The sequence below is a fragment of the Notothenia rossii genome (genome assembly GCF_949606895.1).
Source record: "Notothenia rossii genome assembly, chromosome: 7".
NCBI classification, from domain to species: Eukaryota; Metazoa; Chordata; class Actinopteri; order Perciformes; family Nototheniidae; genus Notothenia; species Notothenia rossii.
Window position 1 is genome coordinate 69,724,883 of NC_136905.1, and position 27,826 is coordinate 69,752,708.

A 27,826-nucleotide genomic window follows, 5' to 3' on the forward strand; every position below is an offset into this window, starting at 1 on the left:
AAATTAAAACTAGCTACACCTTTACCTGCTTTGATAAACACCTGAATGCATCACTAATTATGATTAAAAACATATCATATGTTATTCTGAAATGGGTCAATTTGCATAATGAGTGCTTTTACTTTTGTTTCTTTAAGTATATTTTGATGCCAATACTTTTGTACTTTTACTTGAGTAACATTTGAATGCAGGACTTTTATCTGAACAGAACATTCCTACACTTACTTCTACTTTTGATTAAGTACACGATCTGAGTACTTCTTCCCCTCTGAATGCAAATTAATCGATAATGAAAGCACAGCATCACGTGAAATCAGGACAGGCTGTGATTCGACCGTCGGGAGTGGTATTTTCCGAGGGGCCCTTGAACGCAGCATCAGTCTCCTGGATCCTGGGTGTGAGCAGGCAGTTCAGTCCAGAGACTGAGGCAGAAAGCACCAGGAACATCTCAACGTGAGTGCAGCTCAGCCTGTCATCTGTCACCTTGTTTGAAACTTCTCCTTCTCCACCGGACGGACAGAGAATGGGAAACTATCCCAGCTAGTTTCTGAAGAGGATACACATTCAGGGGGAGCTGTGCTAAAACTGTCAGGTTAGTTAACGCTAGCTCCCACAGCCCCTCTTGACGTAGTTACCGTTCAGTCAGTGGCTTCATCTGTTAGCCAGGTAGCCTTTGCTTTCCACCATTGGCTAATTAATTTAGTACGAGAAAGTGGTGTAAATCTGTTCAGCAATGTAACCATGGTCAGCCTTGTTAGCAAGCTAGCTTACGTTTCTTAGTTACCATCGGTTAGCGGTGCAGACTGTCACTGCCCAGCTTGCTAGCTAACATTAGCAGTTAGCAGAAATGGTCTGTGTGTTTCGCTGATGCTGAACTACACTCTGTGGTGTTACCTTTAAAAAACCAAACGATGTGTGAACCATGAAGGCACTAGTAGAAAGATAGAAAGCGCCACTTCTGGCTGTGTTTGAGTAACGCAAACCGAGTGGTGGACTTCACTGTACCTTCATTGCTTGTTGCTGCTAGGTTAACGTCATAGTGTGGCTTCCTGTTGTTTCGCCTGTACAGGTTGAGCCTCCAGTCACACCATTTACCTCCAGAGCAGGAACCGGAGCACAGTGGAGATGCAGACCTTCCTGAAAGGCCGGAGAGTCGGCTACTGGCTCAGCGAGAAGAAGATGAAGAAGCTGAATTTCCAGGCCTTTGCCGATTTGTGCAGGTATGTGTGGATACAAAGCATTTAATGTTTTAATAATCATCAACAGTGTATTCAATTGTTTATTAAGAGGTGTGCTGACATACACTGCACTTCCTCTTAGTGACTCCATGGCAAAAAGGGACATTATTATCTCTTCCTCTCTAAACCCTTTTCATTTGCACTTTCTAATTCATACTTGCACACAACAACCCTGATCATGTCTGTTTTTAAGAATTTGAGGTTTTGCCAAAACTACAAGGCCTGTGGCTGCTGTGCTACTTTTGTAATGCTTGCCCCGAGGGAAGGTGGCTATAGCAAAAGTCAATTAGTGTTGTAGAGCTTGTTTGCCATGATTTAAGTCAGTGCCTGTTGAGACAAAAGGTTCAGGGAAAGTGTGTAAGTAGAAGTATTGACAGTGGCCTAAGGTGCATGTGTAATAGGATAAACAGCCACAACTGGTGTTATTATGTTGCTAATTCTCCTGAAGCATAAAACTGTATGCTATGTGTTTGGAAAGAAGAACAATATTTCTGCCGACGTGTTGATTTTATATCTAAACCAGAATATGTGCTCCCATCCCACAGAGTTAACCTTTGCTCAATACAGTATCTTATAATTCTTGTACTTGGAGCAGAACGGTCATGGCCTTGTGTCTCTAGTTGTTGGATGTTTAATCGTCTACGAAAAAAACACTTATCTGTTGAGATGCATAGTCATAACATGAATTTGTTCAAGGGTGTACGTCCACTGTAGCTTTGATTTGTTTGCCCAGCGTTGAGAGTGGCAGCTATATGAGATGGTTATGTATGTATGGATGAATGATATTTTTGTTGTAGCTTATACTTCTCAAGGCCAAGTCAAATCTTATATTAGGTCTTATAAAGTAGGGTATTTCCTCAGGATGAGTGAACTCTCCCTCACTGATTTACAATAGCTACTATAAGTTTAATGGACTGGGGATTGGCTCCAAGGTATGGCAGCAGACTTTTTATTGCTTATTGCCTAGCTGCCTGTGCTGTATGTGGGCCGCAGTGTACTGGAAAACACAAACAATCAGAGACCAACAGTGTGGGGAAAATGGAGAAAAAAGTATGAATCCGACAGTCTTTCTGGTGTGTTCTGGTAGGTCAGGTGTGTTGTCACTGAGCGTGCATTATAGCAGGCATTTGCTTCCTTCTTTTTTTTCTGGAGGGTTGTTGCCTCACAAAGCATCCTGGTTGAGACAACCTAAATTAACACAGTGTAATCCACAAAACATTTTATTTATTCTTGAATCTACAAGTAACCACTCTGTCCCTCCATCCTACCTATCCCCATTCTTCCATTAAAAACTGGAGAGGGTTGTTTAATCTGAAGGGAGGGGGCCAAGTGTTAGAAAGTGTAATTAGTGACTAGAGATTAAAAAAACTATTCCAATGAATGGCCTTTATGCAGGAACAATAACACATTCCAGCCCATTTAAAAAGTCAATGTGATTGTATCATGTATTTGATTACCTCTTGAATACCTCCCACTCGTTACCCACTGAAACCTGTCTCATGGTTCTCCTCTTCTTCTCATCATATGACACGCCTAATAGTTTAGAAAAGGTTTCCTTGGCCATATCACTCTCTTTGAATCCCATTTCATGCCCTTTGATTTTCCTTCACAAATAGATTGGGGAAGTGTTTTGACTTGTAAGGCTTTATAATCAAAGATGAACCAAATGTTTCATCTTAAAGGGAATGTGCCAATATCAAACTCCACTAGTGTTGAAGCAGGTTCTCTCCCTCTCATCATGTGGCATGCAGCTGACGATGTGAGTGCTTCAGTGTGGGGTCTGGCCTGTCTCGTGCAGCTGGACTTACTGGATGCCTGCTGGTCAGAGCCACTTAGGATTATATTTTTATCCCTTGGGTCTCACACAACTACGTAGAGGCTTCCTAGTGACTCACATACAGTATAATTGATCTGGAAAAAATCAATGCCCTTGAAAACAGCCATGCTTAGCATCTTTGGCTAATATACAAATATATTCATTGGCTAATGTCAAGGCAAGGCCACTCTATTATAACAAGTCTGATGAGATTATGTTGAGCTGCACCCACTGTATGTATGCTTGTATGTTGTCTTTCAGCCAAATTATATAATTTACTTCAGCGATGAGAGGATTGTGATAAATTCAAATCTGTGGCGGGTATCACTTTCAAACCCATTGTCATGTAAAGAACTGGTTGCATTGATTTAAAAGAAGCACGGGATCAAAGTTTCTAACAGCCCAAACCGGTAATGTTGCTTCACCTGTTTGGCCTACCTTATTTGACTCCACCCGATGTTTGTTTGGCAAACATTCTCAAATACACCCATGTGTAGACTTTGTAATCACTTGTTGTCATGCAGAGCCATGTTTATGGTGTAACATAAATACCTAACTTTAGGGTTACAGTTCATGGATATATAATACTGCATGCCAGTAAGAAACGGTTAAATAAGAAGTGTATGTTCAAAAAGTTGTGACCTCGGCTTCTTCTCCTCCATCCTGTTCATTCTGCTGGCTCTGTAACAATATATGAGAGCAGCAGACGATCTCCATATCTGAGATGGGATGAAACTAAAGGCCCCATTCACGCCACATGAAACACGCCAGCTGCAGTATTAAATATCCACATTGTTGTGAAGTGTTGAATGGCTGTGCTGCTGTTACCATGGGACTGTAACCTCAAAAACAACTGGGCTGGACAGGCTCAGTTGGTTATGCTGCTGCACTGGTTTTGTGTTCATCGTAGAGCTGCAACGATTAGAGGACTAATCGACTTATTTGTCTAAAATAAAATATATTAAACGGAATATCTAAAACAGGACATTTACAGACACCATCTTGGATTTTGATAAACTGAGATGGAAAATGTGTAGTCCAATCTATAAATCTTGTATATAATCTGCAGATTGATCAAAAATAATCTTTATTTACAGCCCTTAAACATTGTAAATGATTGGTGATTAACTGCTGTGTATTATTGGAGGTTAAGGGAAGAGTCCAGGTTCCACATTAGTGCTGCTGATAGTCACCTCTGCCAACATCTCTTGTAGTAGTCCACTGGTTGCCAATAATTCAGGTTCATTGCTGCTTTATTTTTGACATCAAGAGGCTAATGTCTAACTTTTCCTAAGTGAGTTTAACCTTTTCTGTCTTGGAACTGTTATATATTTATATATTTATATATTTATATATATATATTTCATGTGCAAGTAATAAATATGTTTTGCCTCACTTTTTCCCCTGAGAAACTGAAAGGAGAGCGCAGGCATCCTCCCCTGTAGTGCCTGAGCCTGAAACACATTTATACAACATCCTTCATATTAATACCTTTGGGTACTTTTGATGTATAGCAGTGTGTTTTTATGACTTTCAGTTTATTTTTGGTAAAATATTAACAGTTAATTCTTTCTTATTTTTCAGGAAAAGAGGAATAGAAGTTGTTCAGGTAAGTGGACAACAGGTTGTTTTTGCCTGATACTTTTTTAAATGTACATTTGTGTTAAGATGCATTTTATTGTTGGTTTGAGGTAGAGTTGTGACCAAGCCTTCTACATACCTAATGTAGTTGCTATACACTTGCTATTTTTGGTCGTAAACACCGTAGGGGAGAGTCTACCAGACTAGGCTATGTTCATTGTGAAGCTGTGGTGTAATTCATCTCAGTACAATATGGCCTCTCTTTGTAGACTGTTGTACGTGAGAGCTATCTACTGTACTATACGGGCAGTGGCTACTCATTCTGTGAGTGTATAGCTGCAACAATGTGTGGTTGAAAAGCTTTTTAAAAGCTTCTAGATGTACAGTATCTGACCTACACCAGTTTTTCTAAAATTGCAAAAATGTGATCATTTAAAAACTCTTGACAGATCACTTAATGTATTCTTTATGTACCCTATGGTTTCACCCTAAAGAAAGAAAATCCTCTAGCTCCAGTAATTAATTAGCTGAAGTAAAAGAGGTTGCTGAGTTTTGTTCAGGTACATACAAGCCCCCGGGGTAGTGAAGACTGCTGTCTGGGGCACAGTACTCTGCATTGAGTAAGTAAACAGGGCACATACAGCAGCATAGTAACAATTGTTACTAAGTCCTGGGAGCTCAGTGTTGACAAGTGCTTGTCAGTTAAATAGATTTCTGCAATTCAGGAGGAAAGCAGCCTGCCTTTCTCTCAGCCTCTGTTTTTCTTTCTTTAATGCTGTCTCATGTGTTCTTGTTCGGGGAGGGGTTTTCTTTCTTCCTTTGATTTGAGGTTATTTTTTTCCTTTTGCTGTTCTAGCGATATCAGCACACCCAGAAAGAGCCTTGTCCTGGGAATAGTCCCAAAGTAAGCAGGGCTTTGTTTCCCACCGTGCATTCAGTCACTCCTGAGAGGATTCTCAAAAACACTCAGCTCGGGGAACCCTGGGACTTGAACAACCCTCTGGCCTTCCCCATTAGAACAATCTTTCTAGCACTACCTGTTGACCACCAAGTTTTTTTGTCTCATCTTACAAACCACTATAAACGTTGTATTTGTTTCCCCTTAACTGTCCCTGCTAATTGAGAATGCTCAGTTTACTCTCAGAGGTATGTCTGAGTTTACAGCGGTGACTCTGTTGCCTCAGACGCACCCAGAGCCAGTCAGTGCCTGTACCGTCAAGGCTGCATCACAGGCCAAGATAATGGTAGCCGTTGTAATGCTTTGGCCTTGTTATGCAAGTCTGTGTACAAAGCTGTCGTCTCTTATTTCACTCGTGAATTTTGAGCCCAGCATTCCCTAGACCTTTCCTTGGACTGTTAGTGCGCAGTTAATGAAGCAGTTCTAATGTCAGATCATGTGTGTGGTATTCGGTTTTTCTATTTGTAATATTCTATGCTATAATGTATGTGTATTTGTAAATATGTTATGTTATTTTAAGCCCAATTTAAACAAAACTTAAGACAAATGTCCACATTGAGAAAGTAATTGAATGCATTAATTGATTAAACTTCAACAAAGAAGAGTCCGAGATCAGAGTGATAAGGACATAGTAGAAAGGGATATCAGGGGAAAGGAAGCCGTTGGTACATTACACAATCTAAAAGTTGTCTGGCACTACTATTGCAGATTAAGTGTGTGTTAGGTGGGAGTGTTGCTGTTTCGTGGATACATCGCCTATTTAACCTTCCCTAGAAGGCTGTGGTAGAACATTTATCTCTTGCAGCCATTTGAATCACCTAACCTTGTCCCTGTGGTCAGACACATTCACTGATGATAACAACTCAACCTTGGTTATCCACGGATCAACTAACCCTAGGCGTTTTGTCTGGCAGATTAAACCATTAGTCCATCTTGATTACCTATGCTTCATTACAAGCTAATTCACTTAATTTGTGTTTGCCGAAAACACATTTCTTAGAATAACGGTTACGAGCCTAAACCATAAATGAATTGGCTAAACTTGTAGGTTTTCATTATTTGTCAAAGTAACTGAAAGTATGAAGCTGTCACTTTTTTTTTTTTGGATAATGTGTTTGGAATCTTTCACGGTTTTCTGACCTCTTAAACAATATAAGTAACCGATTATCAGAAAATTATGTTAAGATTAATCGATAAAGAAAAAATACTTGTCTGTTGCCCTCAAGGGAATCTTTTTTTTATGATATATAGATATTTGATATTGCACCCCCACCTAGCATTATATGTTATTAGCCGCAAGAGGTTGGATCCTCCAGAGGGTTGCCAGTAGTTATGACGTCAACCTGTGTGAACAGATCTTCGCTAAATCTGGCAGCCCTAGGGAGCTCAATTTGAATTTCCATTTGTAGTGTGGGAAACCATCTACATGTATACCCATCAGGACTGACACAAGTGAGAAGGAACAGATGGCACTTTTGTTTGACTTTACACGATTGCTCCTTTAGCCTCTAGCATCTTTCCACTCTGGCTCTTTTTTATAAGTACCCCATTATCACCCTCACCTTCTCATCCCTCAAGGCCTCCTCTCCCTCATCCAAATGATTTTGCAGCAGCTCATCAATACTGACCCCTTAGCCTGGAGCTCATGATAGCTATCCCCCCGGTCACAGAGCGGATGAGATTAACTCACCAGGCTCGGCTTCGAGTAAGCCAATATTCGCATTATGAGAGACAACCCGTCACAGCAAATGGACAGCGAGTGGGCTGTCCTTAGGAAGTTATTGAGTTACTTTTTCTGTTTAATATATGCTAAGTGCTTACTAGAAATGACCAGGGGAATTTCCGGCATGCTAACTGTATCCCACCCACATATTGAATATGTGGAGTCTGACAAATAGAGATTATCTTTATATGGTATTTATTGATCCTCCAGTGCACCAGCACCCTCCAAAGACATTTGATTGGTGACCAGTATTTGTAATCACTATATAGTTTGGTGTTTTAGGAGTCTTGAAGCCAAGAGGAAGTTGATATTAATCAATTTTACAAAGATGATTTCAGTGTGACTTCCCTGACAGCTAATGTTTTCATAGACCTGGCAGAAGTCTCGTTCCTTCCAAATAAGTTATTTTTCATCTATAATGACCAATCCTATTACCACAAATGTATTATAAAACAATCTAAAGCTAGCTCAAACACCTTCTGTTAATTAAATATTTTAAAGAATACTCAAGTGTATTCATTGATAAACACTAAAAAGGGAGTTGCCTCATCGAGTGCACAACATAATCAGTGAGAGGACCAGGGACTCAGAGTGGACGGCCATTAGCCTAATGAGCTCCAGTTTGACCCTCTATATGAAGATCCACGCTCATGTTCACCCCTTCTCATGTTTAGTCTTGAACATGATGAGAGGTGTGGCCAGCATCATTTTTCTACGACACGTATATTTTTCTTACACAAGGGTGTCGAGTGCTGCAGGCCATAAAATATAAATCATTCATCACCTGTCTGTCTGGCACTGTGGGCAAGTCTGACAACAAAGCAAAAGCCAGGTGAGATGAGATCCAGCTGAGAGCAAAGACATCTAAAGGATGAAGCTTCTCTATGGCAACACTTCAGCAGAGATAAATGACTGCTGATGGCTGATGCAGTTTGCGCTACCATACATGTACACAATTATGTCAAAAACTGACGTCCGCATGTCAGCGCTGTCCCTAATGTCTGCGCCAAATCATTCCTTAGCTTCCCCTGGGGCATAGCTCCGGCCACCATGAAGAGACATCAAAGCTGAAATATATTGTCCCTGACCTACCCTCTCCCTCCAGGATCTAGCGTGTTTTCTAGGCTGTCCATCAATACCATGTCCCATTGCTCAGTCCCAGAGGGATGTGCAACGACGTCAGCTGACATTTCTGCTTTTAACATTTAGCAGGACATCAGTGGGTTTTTTGCATGAGCTCCAAAGCAGGGTCATTCTGTCTACGCATGAGGAGACGAGAGTTTCATCCTCTGTGATGTGTCTTTGCCAGTGGCTGTTGACCCCGGTGATGAAGGGTCCTGTTTTGTGAAGGGGCCAGGCTGTGGATGGGCCCTCAGTGTTGTGTAACCAAAAGATTTAAAGCCATGCCTCACTGGTTTACACTGACAGGGCTAGCTAGACAGACAAGGAACCACTCTGGTTTTTACACACGTGCCTCACCTCACTGCTGAGGCCCTGTCACCACTGCTGCTCATAGTGTTGTACTGTAAACACATTAATTGTTTATCCTCAGGTGACAAGACGTTTTTATAGTGTTGGTTTACCAAGACTGTGCTACTAAGGTCATGCCAGCCTGTTTCTGTTTTATGCATCTGCCATATACCACACGTTTGTCCACCACATGATTCCTGATAAACCAGCTGGGGAAACAGCGTCTGCAAAGAGAATTTTCACTTCTCAGATTTTGGGTATATCCAAAAAAAGACATATATTGATCAAATATTTTAGCCATATTTCCCACACCTAACGTCAGCCCTCCCTTAGCCCCAATCATACAGATTTGCACTCAATTTGAAAATGTTGTCTGTGTCAGTTCCTTTGCTAGAGCCACTTGGCCTTGTATACATTTTTGGAGCTCTCGTTGGCATATTGTTTTTGAGCTGGAGGACGTGTTTCTACTGGCAGCAGGAATGGAGCAGAATGAGATTCCAAAGTGTTAAGATGGGCAGGGAAAGACATGCCGTGTTGATGTAGCATAATGGGCTCTTAAAGATATGCCGCTTGACTTCCACATTAGAAGGTGTGTTGGCATTTCTTACATGTTAGCATAGCGTGCACATACTTTATGATGTGTATTATAAATAGGGCGTGGTCCACGCAGCTGTACATTTAGTTCCTTTTGATAAATCCCTTCCAAGAATACAGTCGATAAATCAACTGATATTCACCAGGTTTACACTGTGCAATTGGCTCCTGATGGGAAGACCAAGGGTAGGCTAATTAGTCATCTATCCATCACAATTATTAACCAGGAAATGTTAGCTTTACTGACAGTTTGACAGCCCTAAACCAACTGAAACTCTGTACACTTTTACAATTCTTGCATTGATCCACACCAGTGTGACTAAGGTGTGTTCGCTCTCAGTTTGCGTACTATCTAGACAGCATAAAGCACCGTGGGGTCCTTCCCGGCTCTGGCTTATTGGCAGAGGGTTTGACTCATTGTCTTTTGTCTGTCACGATTAGGTGATCCCCATTTGCTGATTAGATACTGAGTTACTTTAACGCAAATAGTTGATATTACGCAACAGCAGCACTGAACCAACACAATGAGCTCTTTTTGACACCATCAAATCAGTGCAATGTTCTGTATCTGATTTTAGTTGCACTGTCTATTAGTCCCATCATTTCATTTGACATATTTAATGGGTCATTATCTGCTGCTAAATTATTTGGCACAGTACCTTAGTGTAATAAAAATAAGTTGTATTACTCATGTTAGGAAACACATGGCTTAAGGTTAGTTACTTTTTCAGTATATTAAGCTTAGCCACGTTTTGAAGGCAGCTTTATCCGTGTGATAGTTTGTGTTTCTTTCACACAACCCTCCCTCTCAACTCAAAAGGTCCTTAATGTAGCACCAAAGAGAAAAGAGTCGTCACTCCAAGCAGGCTTGGATCTTTCTAACTTTGAGGCTTGTTTCTCACACCGACCTCACACAACCCACTTTTGAGCAACACATTGGACACATTCAGCCTGAATCTAGGCCTTTTGTGAATTTAGATATGGTAATTCAATTAGCAGAGGACTTGACATTGGTTGCTTAGGACCAGCATTGCTCTTTATCTCATGTAATGTTGCTACGTGTTTGTGTGTATGTCTGTGCAAGCGCTGACCTACATAAGTCTTATCACTCTTGGAGAGCAGCTTTGACTACTTGTGAACTACTTGGCCAGGGCAGTCAGTCTTTCAGCTGCAGTAAACTTCAAACGCATGCTAATTTAGCATTTTCTCAGAGGCTGTCGAATATGCTCAGCAACACTGGAGGTCTGGCCAGAGGGAGAGAAAGTTTCTAACTTATAGTAAAATATATGGCACCAGAAGAAAAATCCTGTTGGAGTAATTCAAAACAAATGCAACATAAACTGGCTGCACCAAAGTTGGAGCTATAAATAAGGAAGAAATTGATTTAGATTCAGTCCCTAATGCATTTTTATAACCAGAGAAATAAAATAAATGTTTGTTTCCTCGAGAAGAGCTATGAGAGGGTGGAGAGATTGCCTTTTTCTGCAGGAATTAGACGGACTGGGAGTATAAATAAAGGGGACAATAGCAGGTTGAGGATTTTCCAAAGTAGGTGGTAATTGTATCTCCTAATGTACTTCTATAACGAAGCGGGCCCAGTACATATTTTAAACTTCCCTCTTGCCACAGCAACAATGATTTGGCATCAGTTAAGGAGAAGTGAGGACAAGATGGCAGTTTGACTTGGGGTCTGTAAGGATTTAATTATTGTCAAAATCATGCCATACTGCCTGTAAAAACATACTTTTGATTTGTATGAGGTATTCTGGAATCAAATACTATACCCCAAGTAATAGTTGCAATGTAATGCTGCAGTTTTATCTAGGTCGTTAACCAAATGCAACGCTCTGCAGCTAGGAGACACTCTTTGCTGTTTTGAAAAACGAAAAAAACATGGATATTTATGGATGATTGTTTTGGTAAACCATTTCTAAATGTGATAAATGAATACCTTAGTGGAGAAGCTTGTGCACAATAACCTTTGGTTCATGGCTATCCTCCTCTCTTCAGCTGGACCTCAGCCAGCCTCTGGAGGAGCAGGGTCCTCTGGACGTCATCATCCACAAACTGACCGACCTCATCCTGGAGGCGGACCAGAATGACTCGCAGGCCGTGCTGCTGGTGCAGAGAGTACAGGTACGCCTCTTTCTTCTTCTCTCGTTTCTGCCCAAGAGTATAAGGGGATGTATAGAAGTCTATACCCTTAAGTTTAATATCGCATTGTGATTTTCATATTATGTCAATATTTGTATCAAAAACTGTTGTGAAAGCTTGCACACAATGTCTTGTCAGACTTGTTATATAATTGACTTATTCTTTGAACAGGTCGTTTTTGATTTAAAGTACATTTTTGCAATTTCAGTTTATGTTGTTGTATGAATTGCAAATATCTTGTATGTCTGCTTGATTTCAGACAACATTTAATATCAAACAACTTTCACTTCTTTGCTTAAGGAAAGAGCAACAAAAAATTGTAAATGATATCCAGGTCCAATCAAACGGAGCCAGATCTTAAAATGGAGAAAAGGCTCTGGATAGCATTGTCTGTAGCTAACTGCAGCACTGCACCGGGCACTACATTTATGGATACAGGCTTTTATGTTTATATGTAAATGTTCCAAATCAAGGAATCAAACAGAAAGGTCTAAGAGTCTTAACATAGCTCCAGGAACATTAGCAGCTGAATTTGAGCATACAATTATAGACTCACACTGTAAAACCTGATTGCTTTAATATATTCAATCCTGTACTTCCTGAAGTGAGAAAAATCTCACTTAGATAGCAGGTCACATCTCCAAATCAGGTGCTGTGAGCACACTTCAGAAAAATGTGTGTGTGTGTCTCTGTGTACTCAATAATCCAGCAGTGTTAGAGGGTGTTAAAATTAATTTCGCTCCACCAGCTCACACCCAGTCCATAGTCTCTCTCTCTCTCTCTCTCTGAATGAGTCAGAGGAGCTATTAAGATTATCAACAACACATATCTCTGTCAGCCTGTAACTGTTTAATTAGGAAAGACAAACGTGTCAGCATGGGGAAATCACTACTAAACAGGTCAATATATTACATCTAGCTGCATTTGCACAACTTTATGGCCCTCTAGGAGTCTAGGTCATAGTGAAGCAAATGCACACACCTTGTTTTTTGTAAAGATCTGTGTGATAAAGAAGCTTCTTAGAAAAAACCTATAGAAGTATTCATCCCCACCTTATCAGATGTCAACAATGGTGACTGTGGAAAATTACACATCAGAGGTGAACTTTGACACAGGCATAGACAAGTAATACATACAAGTATGTGTTGTTATATTTGACAAAGCATGTTCGATAAAGGATCCATTATTTGATCATTGACACATTTCAAATGTGTGCTTTATTCATTTTCTCTGGTTTTATCACTTTAAATGTATTTTTTTAACTGTGTCAAAACTAGCTATTTTAATAAGTTACACGTTTTTTGTGTGTTTTTTTTACCATTTTCTCACATTTAAAGACAAATCATTTATCATATTTATTAAGAAAATAGAAGGACAGTGTAACCCGCCCAAAAACGGTGCTTACTTTGTTTGCATCCCAATTTGAAATGTTCCAACTATTATCTCAACTACCTCACTGCTAAGCTCTATTATGCCCCGGAACTATTTGTATTCTAATTGTCAACCCCAAATACTTCAGAGCTGTTTTGAAGTGATAAAGTAAAATCCATTTAAATCACCACTTAGTTTTGCCCTTATATTCTAGGTGCTTTGTAATCAGGTGTCACGATACTTTGGCTGGCTTTGTTGCTTCTTCTCCAACACCTGAAGACACATGGCACGTTTTGTTCTCCTGTCCCCGTTCTCAATACAACCTAACTTTGTATAACTGTTGTCATTATTTAGCTAGTTTGGGCTGAGCGTCGCCAGTAATGTGAACTGACACAAATATTTCTCCCACGGCTAAGTATCAGGGGGAACAGTTGTTTGTGGCGCCATAACTGAAGTTGAACGTTTTAGTTTTAGTCCGACAGTGTCATTCCTTCACTCACCAATTAAAAGTTATGACTGCAGAGGAATGCAGGATCAAGTATCAGCTGTTAAATCAACATCACAGCTTTGTGGCTCATTCCTCTTTAGTTCGGGTTATTTACCTGAACGCAGCTGTCATCTGTCTTTACATTTGTGTTGAGATATAATCGCTGGTGCATTCCTAATATGATGCAGCTGTGATTAGAATTGCCCTTTAGTGTGGTGGAGGGAATAAGCCATCCTCTCTATAATACTCCTTTATTTGAAACAAAATGTCAGGCTGGGATGCGCTCGGGTGATTCAATGGCCTGAGGCACAGTGGACCTGGGACAAATATTGACATGATTTTAGAGTTGCATGTTTACGGCCCTGTTTTTATTAGTTTGCTGACCTTTAAGGTAATGTTGGCTATTAACATAATAAACGTATCAGTCTGTTGTGCATCTCTATGATCCAGAGCATATGTCACTCTAGCTGATGTGGTGAATCACAGCCATCTGGTTGGTTGTGGTTCATATAAGTGGTCAAATTGCTAATCACATTTTGGTTTAATGGTGGCCTGTGGCATCACAGACATGCTTTAAAGCCAGTAGCACAGAATAGCTCCTCTGCTGACTATATTCTCTGAGATTTAAAACCTGTTTTCCCCCCGATGGAAACCAATCCTTCAGGAATAACTGAAAGAAAAAGTGCAGCCTTAACACCCCCGCTCTTCCACCTACAGTGACATATGTCTGGCTCTTTCCTCTCTTAACACCTGCTCTCCAGTGCTCCTCTCCCTCTCTCCTCCCCCTCTTGTCTGTGTTTAATGTGAATCTCCTTCTGAGATGCAGAACTCAGCAAGTGACTGTCCTTATCAGTGGAGTATTTCTCTAAAAGCCTTGGAGATTAGTTTGGATTTTTCTTGTTGGCGGTAGCATGTTTGACTTGCATAATCGCTCAACTGGCTTTGGTCAGCATTGCTTGTAAGATCCAGGCAAATCCTGCAGATGGGTCTACCATGGCATTTACACTGCATGCATCAATGTGTGCATAAGAGTTAGTTCGCAAATAGGATTTTTTTCTTTTATCCTCTACTTCTGTGTTTGATGTCTCGCATTGCCGCATTTGTTTAATATAATGCAAGCAGAGCTGTAGAGCGAGGTGTTTTTGTGATGTGCGGGTCAGCCAGCTCCTCCTGACAGTTTGTGAGTCAGTAAAAAATGGCTGGGAAGGGACGGTTGGCAGGGAAATCCACAGAGCAGAGTTGGAAATGTGGAGGGCATGCAGAGCTGCAAAGTGGAGAGGAGGTGGTGCGGGGACAGAGCCAGAGGAGAGCCAACGAGAGGAGAGAAGGGTTGTGCAGTTATGTAAAACAGCTAACCTCACGCTGACCTCACGCTGACCTCACGCTGACCTCATGCTGACCTAACAGCCGGCCATGCAGAGATGTACTGATGTAACCTACACACACCCACTGGCACACAGCTCATGCTGTTTCTAGCTCACATGTCCACAGAGTCAGGAATGTTGACCCTTCAACTCTGTGTTTGTATTTATATGTAGTTCAAAATATTTGTTAAACATTTCTAATTTGTCTGAATGTATTTTTGTGTTTGTCATAGAGTTCCCTTCTAGCACATTTAATGTACTTTTTTATTAATGATTAATCCGTTGATATTTTGTTTTTAACAATTGATTCATTGTGTACTCTAAAGAGGTTTTTTTAGATAATGGAGAAAAATTCCCTTTGATATTTCCAGATCCAATGAAAACGCCCTCAAAGCTTTTTTATATTTGACCAACAGTCCAAAACCCATCATTTCATTTTGGATATTTAGCGCTATTTGCTTTTAGTGATAGTGGTTGTAAATTGGGTATTGATAGACTAGTGTTTAGTTTTTCTGTAATGATTTTTTTTCTAAATAATAACTAAATTAAGTTTTAAAAAAACAACATTAAGACGTTTGCATCTCTGTGTTTCAGGACTACATTGATGCCCACCCTGAGACCATTGTCCTGGACCCTCTGCCAGCCATCCGAACTCTGCTGGACCGCTGCAAGTCCTACCAGCTCATCCACAGGATAGAGAGCTGTATGCAAGGTAAGACCTTTCATGTCACACTTGTGCGTATCAATCTTCAAGTAACTGTCCCACGATAACCCTATTAACACATGTTCTGGTTAGCGACAGACAGCGCAAGTAGTCTCTACGTCGCTAAGCTTTGCCCAACCCTATTTCAGAAGACATGTTAATCCACACACCTTTTAATAGGCACATGTAAATTCAAATAATCTTGTCTAACACATAGGTGCTTCATCAATTCTACCATCATTTTTTTTATGTGCAGTTTTTGTTGAAAGAAGTTGACTCAATCACATTTTCATTTTAGCCGCTACAGTTCCAGTGCTGTTAAATGCTACCGTTTAATACGCGTTTCTAATCTTTTTTTCCATCATATCTATATCAAAATACTGCAGCCTCTAACATAAAGACAGTTTTAACAAAAATGAAATGTTAAAAACTAGAATTTACTGCAGGACTTTTGTATTAGATTTATTTAGCTAGCTTCCAGACTGGCAATCAAGTGTTTTCTGCTGTGTCGCTTGACCGTGTCGCCCACCTCTTACTCTGTATACGGTCAATACACAGTGTGTCATCGGTTCAGATAAGGTAAACACCCTGATCACAGCCCTGATTGTTGTATAAAAGCAGAAGTTGTTTAAAACAATGAAGGAGCTGTTGATTCCATGGACGGACTTCTACCTTACGTAACATGTCTGATGTTATTGAAGGGGAAGTGTCGTGCTAACTGCGGGTTCTCTGTCTTTCCTCTTTGCTTCCAGAAGGGAAACATAGATAACATACGACGGCGCTGTCGAGTCACTCTTGAATTATGTTACTCGATGCTTCCGAGCAGATGTTTAATTTGTGCCGGCAGGGTGCTATGCTGATATAATAATTCCTCTCCTCCATTTCCCCCCTGCCTGAACCCTGTATAAACTTGGCTCGGTGCAGGTTTGTCACTGATGGATCTGAACTTGCCTCCAATCCGGTCCAACACCTTCCTCTGTCTCTAATGCCATAAACTATTCAGCAGTAGAAATCTTTTGGCTGGAGACGCATCGATGCAATGACGGCTGGAACACATTCCCTACCCACACACACACTGTAAACACACCTGTGACTCATCCACATTTCCTTTAACCCCATACAAGGCAGGGAAACCTTTTACCAATTACTTCACGTGCTAGGAGAGACCACAGTCAGAGCAACAGATCAGAGGCGTTTCAGCATGTCCACACTGTCATTCCTTTCTTAAAATAGCACCACGAGAAGACGTCTTTTTATCCAAACAGACATGATGGCTGTTACGTAACAGAGGGTATAATCTCCAGCATTCCATCTTGCTCTGTGTATTAAGTCTGAAGAGGAAGATGGATTACTGGCTGAATTTATAGGAAGCTTCTTTTCTTTTTGCACTCTGCCTCCATTAATGCAAGTGGTGCTCTCTGCTCACACTTAGGCCTGCATACCAAACCTCCCTGACAATTGTGATGGGTTAAGACACAAGCATGGAGTGCAAGTCATTATAATCCTACACCACATCACTGTGATTGTAGGAAAAACAACACGTGACTGAGAATAAATGCACTTTATTCAGACAGAAAAATAAGAGCGACTGAGAAAAATGGGCTCGAGTGGGGAAAGTCCACCTTGCTTTCTTAGGCAAAGCCACTTCCTCCTCCTTATCAGCAGAGGCCATGGAGTCCAGGAGCTGCTGCCAAGGCAACCCAGCACTAAAAGGCCGCCATGCTTCACAGTCTGCATTACTCAGAATAGTTCTCAGTTGGAAGAAGCACTCGAGATGCGCTCGTGTTTTCTCTGGAAACCTTATTTTACAACAAGTGGTCTCACGATACATTTAGCTGTGATGCTCCGAGTTGTATAAATTAAAATAAAGTACAAGTCATCTAAATGTTACGTTTAATAGAAAATAGCGAGACAAGAGACACACAAGCACTAATGGATCAGTGATTCATAGTCGTGCTTATTGAATCTTTGGCGCTGCTCTGTTGTCCCACTTTGTTTTGTGTTTCCTATTTGAGCCAGTGCTAGGTAACTGTTTATGTTACTTAGTGGAATTTACTGGTTCCTGTGTATGCTTGAGTTGTGATATCTCGGACTGTTTTTAAAGACAGAAACAGTCGTCAAGTGAACCCTTTGATCAAACAAATCCCCTCTCAATGTGTTGAGCTTATTTCTCTTCAGCTCAGGATAAAATTAATGATCCTGAAAACAAATGGTCTTCCTCGTGATCAAACCTTTCTGGGCTTTCCCCCTGTATATAAATCACACTGTGTGAAGGTCCCTGTGCTAACATCAATGCACAACTCAGCAAGGACCAAGAGAACAAGTGTCCCATTTATGCAAGTGATCAATATTTAATTATAGTTACGGATTGACAGAGACACTTTAGCACCACAACACTCAAAGAGGCAGCTGAAATGAAAATGCTTGTCAGGTATATGACACTCCTTTCATATCTCACCAAAGTAGGACTTACCTTTTTGTGAGAAAATTCGTATCAATAATAATAATAATAATAGATTTAATTTGTTAGCGCTTTTACAGGTGCTCAAAGACGCTTTACAGATAATAGTGAAGAGAAAAGAGAAGAAATGAACAACAAATAAATATATAGTTAAAGTTAAAGTCAAATAATACAAAAACAATCACACATGAAAAGCCAGATTGAAGAGGTTAGTTTTTGAAGGTGGTGAGGTCGGTGCAGTCTCTGATGGGTTGTGGGAGTGAGTTCCAGAGGGAGGGGGCAGCGACGGAGAAGGCTCTGTCCCCCCAGGTCCGGTGATTGGTGCGGGTGGCGATGGATCGGAGGTTTGCTTCTGATGAGCGGAGGCAGCGGGAAGGGGTGTGGTGGTGCAGCAGGTCTGTGAGGTAGGGGGGGGGGGCTGGTTGTTGAGGGCTTTGTAAGTAATGAGGAGGACTTTGAAGTGGATTCTTTGACGGACGGGGAGCCAGTGGAGGTTCTGGAGGATGGGAGTGATGTGGTCTCGGGAGCGGGTGTGGGTGAGGAGGCGGGCAGCAGACTATTCATTCATCGACTCTTAATTGTTATTGGAGCGTAAGCCTCTTATATATTGGAAATTGCATTACTCTCAGAGCCGTGTTTGGAGTTCAATTTGAAATATTGGAAATCCTACTGCTTTGCCTCAGGGAGGGGAGGGGAGGGGGGGGGGGCGCAGAGAGAGAGGATGCTGAGGTTTCTAGGAAACAAAGCTCTAAATAGCAACCAGCGAGTTCAGCCTTCCACCTAAACAACAGCGCACTTTATAAAGCTTAATGCACCAAAGGCAAAAAGAAAAAAATATGGGAATATATGATCAGTCATTTTTCTCTGTTCATTCATCGCCTATAAGTTTGGAGTTGATTTATTTTCGCTCATGAATATGATGTAGAGAGGACAGACGGGATGTCCCGATGAGATAAAAGAAGAAGAGAAACAAAAAAAGCAGTGTAACAGGATAATGACATTTTAAAAAGCGTCTCATGCAAGAGTCCCGTAAACGTCGTCCTCGGCTCCGCTGGGTCTGCTGTGAGCATGCAGTGTTTAGACAGTTTGAGATTGATCCCCCCCCCCACCACACTCCCCTTCACCCCCTTATCCCTAAAGCGTCCACCAGAGCCAAGCATGCACGCTATTGCAAACTTGGCCACGTTCGCTTATCCTGCATTCCCCGGTCTCTTTATTATAAATCCTTAACTTGGAACTCAAAAATGTTTTCCGTCTGACAGTCTTGATGTTTTTTTTTGTTTTTTTGATCAAATGTAAGCGCCATCAGTCTTTGGGAACTCAGTGATGTAATATAATGGGGATATTTTCCCCAACAGACTGTTTTCTGAAAAACATTTTGATGCTATTCCTGTCCTCATAAAATAACAGCAGTATGCTAAGCGTGGCTGGACCAAGAGCACAGATGACTGATGGGTAACCCTTCAGTCTTCCTGTTCCCAACAGTGACTTGTTGCAGAGCCAATGCTGGAACAGACCCAGCAGATGGAAAGGTTATCGAGCGCAGAACAAGTGTCTGTCTGTGAGAGAGAATAGGAGTATTCTGTGTCCGTCTGTCATGTAACAGCAAAAATAGAAACATTTGAACCATGCTAGATCCTATTATCAGGCACATTTATTCCTTTTTGCTGGGGAAAATACAAGTGTTCCTATTAGGAAATGAGTTTTGCCCATAGTGGTCAAAGCACATGTTGAGCTGCAGCGGAGCAACTTAAGCTGGAGGGCACTACAACAACGTAAACACACGAAGGGTTTTCCCGATTTATAATGGGTTGGTGTCATAGATGTGATCGTCAAAAACCATCAATAACATTATTTATAGATAAGAAAAAAGTTATCTAAGCAGTGTAAAGTGACATTTCCCCCTTGAAATGAGTAGACTGGGGTTTTCTGTGAAATCTGTCCGATCACCTGACTGCTCACATCCGTTGTCCTGTTGGATGTATTTTAAGAAATGTTGCCTCATGCCTCCAGCAAGTGACGATACTAATTAATGAGTACAATGTAGGGCTGTAACTATGCTTTAATTATACTAAATGTCAATCTTCAAATTGCTTTGTGGCTCTTTGGCTTGGAGAATTACTTGAACTTTATCAAATAAAAACCAAATAATGTATTGTTTGGTAATTATAGCACTGCATCATAACCAAAGCGGATGATGGCCAAGACTACAACAACAATAAGCTGTAATTATCCTGAATTATATGCCTGCCTGGTTGCTATTATCATCCTTATTACAGGTTTCCTGGATCCTGCTCTGCAGCTTACTGTCACAGAATGTGTCAGAGATAACATTCAGGCTTCTTCTCTTTTTGCCTTGTGCATCTCCATTCATTGTAAGGTTTCCCCAAATGTTTTTGTGTGTTTGTGTCTGCACTATGTGGCTTCTGTGGGAGCTGCAGCTGTGTGTGTGGGGCCCAGTGCACACCCAGAGTTCAGCACTGGAGGTAATGTAGGCAAATGGGATTGTCCTGACCTCAGCAGTAGTGGGAGCAGAGAGCCCTGCCACTGCGGAGCCCCACGGCTCACAAAGGCCGGCGTGTTCCCATTGTGTTTTTGTCATTAGCAATTTGCCAGCTCTTGGTTTGGCCCCCCCTCACTGATTTCCTGTTGCGATATCTCGTGCCGGCTGCCTTTTCACCCCCAATGTACCTACTGTTGGGCGGAAATTACCCTAGGCAGAACATTAATTTAGATGCATCCTGAGCCGCGATATCGAGAAGTGTGACGGAGCTGCAGGATGTTTGTTATTTTCACTCTTATCGGAACTGACCGACCTGCTGCTACAGGATTTGATGTGAAAATATTATGTCAACAAACACGGTGTGATGTAAAAACATAGTGGAGACGCTGAGTCAGACAGACCCGGCCTATTTCATGTTTGAGTAAGGCTCGGCTGACTTTATCTCTTCTAATTGCCCCTGCTTTGTTTGAGCTTTGGGCGTGAGTGATCGATCACGCCTGTTAGTCAGGTGCTGTATATGATGACCGCGTAATGTCCTCAGCTGGTTGGACTTGCCTGCAGTTCCTCATGAGGTCTTGTGTCTTCCTGTATTTCAGCATTTTCCTGTGTGTGTGTGTTTGGGAGGAGCAGAAGGGCCTGGCAGCTCTCTGCTTTATTTATTTGAACAGGAGTCATTTGTCCCCTTGGGCCTCAGATGCCCTCTGCTGTGTTTCTTGTCTAAACCATCACAAGGATGGAATATAAATATATGATTTTGTTGTGCCATATGAAATAAGGTGCATCTGAATATGTTAGAGACTGATCTGCTTTACTTGTGGAATAGGTCTTAAGCCTTTTTGCTTAGATTATGGTCAAAGGTGCTGCCTTTAATCTTTTAGAACAAATAGCCTCAAGAGCAGCTATTTCAGGACCAATTCACTTTGTCTATCATGGAACATAAATCACTTGCATCTTTTGTACACAGATTATTTCTTTGTGTCCACTTACACATACTATTCATTTTATGTCATGTGATACAATTGCCTGTCAGAAGCGTGAATTGAAATGATCGACAGAGAATTGATTGTCGATGATTCTTTTATTTATTTTATTCCGTTGGAAATTTGATATTTTTAGAAGCAAATTTAGAAGAAATCCATAATTCTCTTGTTTTCAAGAAGACCACACTATCAACAATATTAGACCTTTTTTCTCCATCACTTTTACGGTTTATCTAAAACACCAAGACCTTCATTCAGAGTGTCTGACTTCACTCATCCTTACCCACCTTCTTTTACTTTTCTTTTCATTAGACGAAAGGATTTGCTCTCCTCCGTTCATGGTCCTGAACACTGAGTGCAGCCCAGATGTGCTGGAGCAGATCAAGAGGCAAGGACTCACATTCCCCTTCAGTAAGTGTTTCTTCTTTTTTTTTTTAGACCTCCTCTAGATATCCAGGACTTAAATCTACACTCCATAAACAATCCTTTCATCTAATATTGTAACGTTAACCTCTTAATTGTGTTGTGTTGACTCACTTCCTGTCTCACAGTTCTTTGTTTATTGTCAAAGTGTTCAATGTTTCGTTTCCCTGCAGAAATGTCACTTCAGCTTCACAGTATTGCATTAAGTTATGTAACTGCTAAATGTATTTCCTCGTCTGTCTTTCTTCCTCAGTTTGCAAAACACGGGTGGCTCATGGAACCAACTCCCACGAGGTGAGAGGCCACAGAGCTCAGAGGTCACACACCCTCCACAGTTTGTCTGAGCAGCGACACTTGTCCTGTCACAGGACTCCCATTAAACACAAGGACATACAACTCAATCAGATAAACAGCCTCATGTGTGTGAGCGTGTCAGCTGAAATGAATACGGCTGGATTCACAGTCTTCATTCCTCCACACCCACTCCATTAATCTAAGACAGGATTTAACTAGAGCTGCAACAATAAGAGGATCGAGAAATACCTGCCAACTATTTGATAAGCGTTTAATCGTTAGAGAAAACTTTACTTAAAAAAAGGGCAGAAAATGCTGTTTTCAGCCGCTCAAATATGGTGATTTCCTGCTATTTACATATTATTAAACTGAATATATTTGGGTGTGGGACGGACAGAACAACACAGTTAAGATATAAGCTTGGACTTTTAACTTGAATGGACATCTTTCACAGTTTTCTCACATTTACAGTCCAATAATCTTGAAAACAATTGGCAGGTTAATGGATAACGAAGAGAATGTTTATCTGCAGCCCGAGATGACTAGTGACAATTATTTTCCATTTTCACATGACTCGAGCGCAGTCTTTTACGGTGTGTCCTTCCGTCCTCAGATGGCCATTATCTTCAGTGAAGAGGACCTGAAGGACGTGAAGCCCCCCTGTGTGATCCAGAGCTTCATCAACCACAACGCGGTGCTATACAAGGTGTTTGTGGTGGGAGACTCCTACACCGTGGTGGAGAGACCTTCACTGAAGAACTTCCCTGCTGGACCTGCAGGTGAGGAGACCTAGAGGCGAGGAGAGAGAGACAGGTGGGGAGGTCTGAGGGCTGCTGACGGCCACACTGGCCCGACTGTAAGAGTTGCAAGGCTTTTCCAAAGAACCCAATAAAAGCCCTCATAAAAGGGCTTTATAGTCCCTGTGATTGGACCTATTCACCCTTTTAAGGGATGCAGGAGAGTGCTATTGAGTTCTGCCCTGTTGGTACATGCCGGGAATAAACAAGAGGAGCGGTGTTTTCCCCATAAACAAGTCAGAAACCTTTCCCATGATAGAGATTTGAACATAGGGTTGTCCCCTGGCACACACTCCAGCATTTGCATGTGATACAGTATAGTCCTTCATGCAAACCGGTCGCTCCATCAGCTTAGTCTTCTGCTTTGTGTAACGCGCAGAACAGTTGCTTTCAGCCTGGAATGCTGAGCGGTGAGGCAGAAGGAAAAAAAAGCACAGCCCTTGTCAAACACATAAAGCAACATACCAAAGCGTTGCATCTGCGCAGCGTTTGGATTGGCTCTGCAGCCCGGAGCTATACATCGTGTTTTGTAAAGTGGATGGAAAGGCCGGATGAAAGAGTGAGGTTTGAAGATAAAAAGAGGTACGGGTTAGTGTTTGGAAATAACTTCAAAATAACTGTGAGGGATGTTCTGTCCCAACCCGCCTTCCTGCCTCTGTGGAGCTAAACTGCTGTTTGTTCATCCACTCTGGGAATGAGCAAGCCCATCGGCCTGACACTTCATTACCACCACCCTCTACAAGCCGAGAGGGGCATATTTATTTGGACAGTGATGGAATTTACTTCCCACCACCCCTCCCCTCATCCTTCCCTCTAACACTCCATGGTTAATCAGTGCAATGATAACAAAGAAAAGAGGAGCAATCATTTCTGAAGTTCATCCTGTCTCATTTATCACCGCTTCAAAGGAAATCTGGGGCCAGAGGCAAACAACTTACATGCTGTTTTGTTCATACATGAACACTCAACATGACATGGTTGTAAATTAGATGGTTAAACATTAAAAGACTTCCCCTCAGGGTGCTTTGGTTTTATGTTTCTGTTTCTTTACACCTTAAGTCAGTGAGGAACGACATGTATTTAGTAAAGCCTGGTTTCCTCATTACGTTCTGCTGCCACCTAGTGCCAGAAATGAAAACTGTATCTAGATGCCACTGGGAAAGTGTGTACTCAAAGCTCTTTAAATTCAACCTGACCTTTTTCCTCTTTCCTCTTTTCAGACAGGGAAGCCATTTTCTTCAACAGCCACAATGTTTCCAAACCAGAGTCGTCCTCAGACTTGACCACGGTACGTTCCCAATGTCACTGACCGCTTTCTCATTTGATTTCTGTATGAGTTTTGTTGATAATAATCTTTATTACTTTGTGTTTATCTCAGAGAGAGAACGTGGAGGGAGTGTCCCAGCCCCCAAGTGATGATGTCATCAGAGAGTTGTCCAGATCTTTGCGGCAGGCGCTAGGCGTGTCCCTGTTTGGCATCGACGTTATCATCAACAACCAAACAGGCCAACACGCCGTCATCGACATCAATGCATTCCCTGGTAGGTGCAACACGGGGAGGGGGGTGCTTTTTATCTTTATATGTTTATCTATGGAGTGGACCTTCTGCTCACGTTGCCATAGGAGACGCAGGTCTGTTGTGCAACCAGTTGTTTGGTGGTAAATATCACCTGTGTAATCTTGAACTCTGTTTGTTCAGATCTTAGTCTCTGTGTCACATGACCTGCAATCTTCTTCTACTTACCCATTTTACATATGGGTACATACACTTTTCTTTTCAGCATTTAAAGGTCACCTATTATGCAAAATCCACTTTTTCATGTCTTTTATACATCAACATGTGTCCCCTCTTTGTAAAGAGATTCTGAAAGTTTCAGGAAAAAAGATTCACTCACTTTTTGTCCTGATCCATTTATATAAAAACCGGTCTGAAAATGAGCTGATCAGATTTTGGCCACTTTATGATGTCATAACTATTTATCTATTTACCAAGGTAACCCCCCCCCCCCCCCTCCTTATTTTCATCTAAAGTAACAGACAGAGAATCAGCACTTTTGAAACAGAGGGGATTATGGGATGCTGCAATGATCTGTTTGGTATTTCGAGCCAAAAGCTTCAGAGACATGTTTTGTATATATCTGAGACCTATAATATATTGAGGAAAAACAGTATTAATAGGGGACCTTTAAGATAATCAAGTCGAACAAAATTATTATATTACTAGTAAATATACTCAAATATGTGCTATGTACAAACACTGCTCCATAGCATGAAAGAGAAAATAACCCTACCATTTACAATATGGTGAGAAGCTGAATTGTCTGACGGGTGTCCCCTGGTGTTCTCAGGTTATGAGGGTGTCCCTGAGTTCTTCACTGACCTCCTGAACCACATCACCAGCGTGCTTCAGAGCCACAGCCCGGACTTCGCCCCGGCCAGCGAGCAGCCCAAGAGCCTACCGGTGAGCACCACGGTACCCAGCGCCGCCACGCCGGCCCCCGCCTGCTGCAGCATGCTGGGAAAAGAGGCCAGCGGCAGCCCCTGGATCGTAGAGGGCGACGGCGGGCTGAAGGGCCCCCGCCAGAGACTGGGCTGCAACTCGGCCATGTCCCCTAACTTCCAGCAGCACTGTGTCTCCACGATAGCTACCAAGGCCTCCTCCCAGTGACTGATCCCCCGCCCCCACTCCGTTTGATCCCTGAACAAAAAAAACAAAACGGATGACAATGGTGACAATAATAATGAATAATAATCATAATAATTATGATGTTAACGATGATAATATATCTAATCAAAAACAAACCTTTTCCTATATAGTTATTGAAAATGATGGTGATTGGGTGTAAGCTTTTTTCTCTCTGCCTTTTTGTATTTTTCGTTTCATCTAATGAGACTTAACAGTACTGTAATGTGAACTTTGGGAACTTTTTGGGAATAGCTGATTTTATTTTTCTCTCCTGTGTGAGTTCTCTGTAATGAAAGGGTCCAGATGAGGTAGCTAATGGAGTCAGGACTGGAGAAAGATGTGCCACTAGACGTGCAATGTATGCTCCCTTGTATCACACACACACACACACTAACACACACACACACAGGTATGTTTGCATTGCGACCACGCCTGTGATGAGTGTGTCTGTTTTCTGGTCAATACCACTGACTCCTCTGCACAAAGTGACGGGGAGAAAAGGTGACTGGGCATTTGAACACGCCTCCACAGGTCCAGGGCTGCTATGTGACTGTGGCCAACTCACCGCAGAGGACACCATGAGTCTGAACATGAACGACAACATAGTTTGGGGTTTTGTGGGTTTTGAACAAACATGTAAGCCGTTTACTTTTCCGAGTGCCATCAAATGTCTGTCATGTGTTGGAGGGACGACTGCAGAATCAAATCTCCATGACCATGTGACCAAGATTTTCTTTTTTTATGATTGTTGCATCAATGATTTTAGGTCTTTGAGTGTTTTACTGTATGTAAGATGCCGGATGTTAGGTCGTCAACAGACAACACGTCCTTGTTAGAGTCCCAGTTTGATTCGCTGCAGGAAGACGAGGATCACATTCCTTTTCGTGTTTGTGGATATTTTCAGACAATTCCATGATTTGTTTTTTCAGAATTCCAGTGTGAGATTGAACTCATCTCTTCAAGACTCTTCTATAGTCTCCTCAAACAGGCTTCTCCACATGTCGTCAGTGCTTGTGTCTGTAATGTGAGCAAACTCCTCTCCTGAGGCTTCCCTATCAAAAGAATGCTGCTTTAATTACATAATTAAGAATCAGAACATATATTATTCCACCAGAATTAAGGTAAAATATTAAAGTTTCGAATTGGGTATCAAATATTTTGATATCATTGAATAACAATGGTTCCAGATGATTGAGGAAGTTGTTCGGCGGTGTAACGTCTGTGCTTAATTTAGTTTCACTAACAGCATTTTCTTACAAAACGCAGTAAAGAAAACTGGGTAAAGCTTGAAGCTCAGATCCTTGGACCTGCTTCTGTTCCAGCTGCTGTTATTGTCACATGTTAAAATACTTTGGAGGGGAAGCAGTGGGGGAGACAGTCCAGCTCTTGTTCCCAGTGTTCACTGTGAGATTTTTTTACTCCGATTTTGTTAATATCTTTGTCCTGATATCTACTAAGAGCAACTTTATTTTATTGAGATTTTATGGGAAAAAAATGTTTTATATAAATTAAATGAAAGCACGAGGGATGTTTTGGAACAAACGGTGGATATTTACTAGAGGTTTAATAAAGCGCTGGGTCTGGTTGTACAGGTGGTGTCAAAGGGACATGTGTGGTTGATGCTGTTGTCTCCCTCTAGCATCTAGTGGGAAGGAGTGCCAACCTGTAGATTTTCACATTCCTCTGAGCCTGCTTCTTCTTCTCTTGTCCCAGAGAGCTCCTCCTAGCTGTCCCATGTCCTCCTTCTGTATCTGATGGAACTGTCCTTGAATAAGTGTCAGTGCAGCCATCTCAACAACATCTCTCTGGGACAAAAAGAAAATCATTGATGCTCTGAGATGTGGTCTTCTTTAGATCACATTGTGAGAATATTTCCACAAAGTTCTGGTTTTATCTCCCACAATTTGTGTGTCACGAAGAAAATAATTCAGCGTGTAAAGCAGCAGGTTCAGAGAAACTCTAACCCCATGGTTCCTCCTCTAGAAAACGGGGAAACATTTGTTGGGTGCGCCCCTGTTAAAGCTGGACAGGCTGAAATCTGTGTACACCACTATATTGTGTGTCCTATGTTGTGTTCCTTATCGTGCTTCTTAATGGGAAATAAATGGTTAATCCTGCCTTCTGTCATTACTGCAACCCAGACGTTGTCATCCTGCTCCAGTTTCCACCTGAATGTTTACTTCTTGGGTGTCTTGTACAGTACGTGTATATATGCCTAGGCTA

At 41.6% G+C, this 27,826-nt stretch overlaps 1 protein-coding gene across 2 annotated transcripts; it reads left to right on the forward strand.

Moving 5' to 3' along the window:
- The first annotated feature begins 274 nt into the window (after positions 1-274).
- LOC307047068 (inositol-tetrakisphosphate 1-kinase-like) lies at positions 275-27,720 on the forward strand. 2 transcript variants are annotated; one of them, XM_079693796.1, is made up of 11 exons: positions 376-592; positions 1,070-1,220; positions 4,639-4,663; positions 11,391-11,516; positions 15,351-15,468; positions 21,716-21,814; positions 22,080-22,120; positions 22,734-22,899; positions 24,138-24,205; positions 24,296-24,458; positions 25,266-27,720. In XM_079693796.1, the coding sequence occupies exons 2-11, from the start codon at positions 1,126-1,128 to the stop codon at positions 25,583-25,585; spliced, it is 1,221 nt and encodes a 406-aa protein (XP_079549922.1). In that variant the 5' UTR covers positions 376-592; positions 1,070-1,125; the 3' UTR covers positions 25,586-27,720. The 2 variants fall into 2 exon arrangements, with proteins under 2 accessions (XP_079549921.1, XP_079549922.1); XM_079693795.1 differs by lacking the exon at positions 4,639-4,663 and having other exon boundaries at positions 275-453.
- The last annotated feature ends 106 nt before the right edge of the window (positions 27,721-27,826 follow it).

Excerpts from the sequence above, each read along its gene's own strand:
- LOC307047068 (XM_079693795.1), top strand. The coding sequence starts at position 290 with ATGAAAGCACAGCATCACGTGAAATCAGGACAGGCTGTGATTCGACCG. Across the intron at positions 22,121-22,733 it reads ATGGAACCAACTCCCACGAG|ATGGCCATTATCTTCAGTGA; the intron begins GTGAGAGGCCAC and ends TTCCGTCCTCAG. Across the intron at positions 22,900-24,137 it reads CTTCCCTGCTGGACCTGCAG|ACAGGGAAGCCATTTTCTTC; the intron begins GTGAGGAGACCT and ends TCCTCTTTTCAG.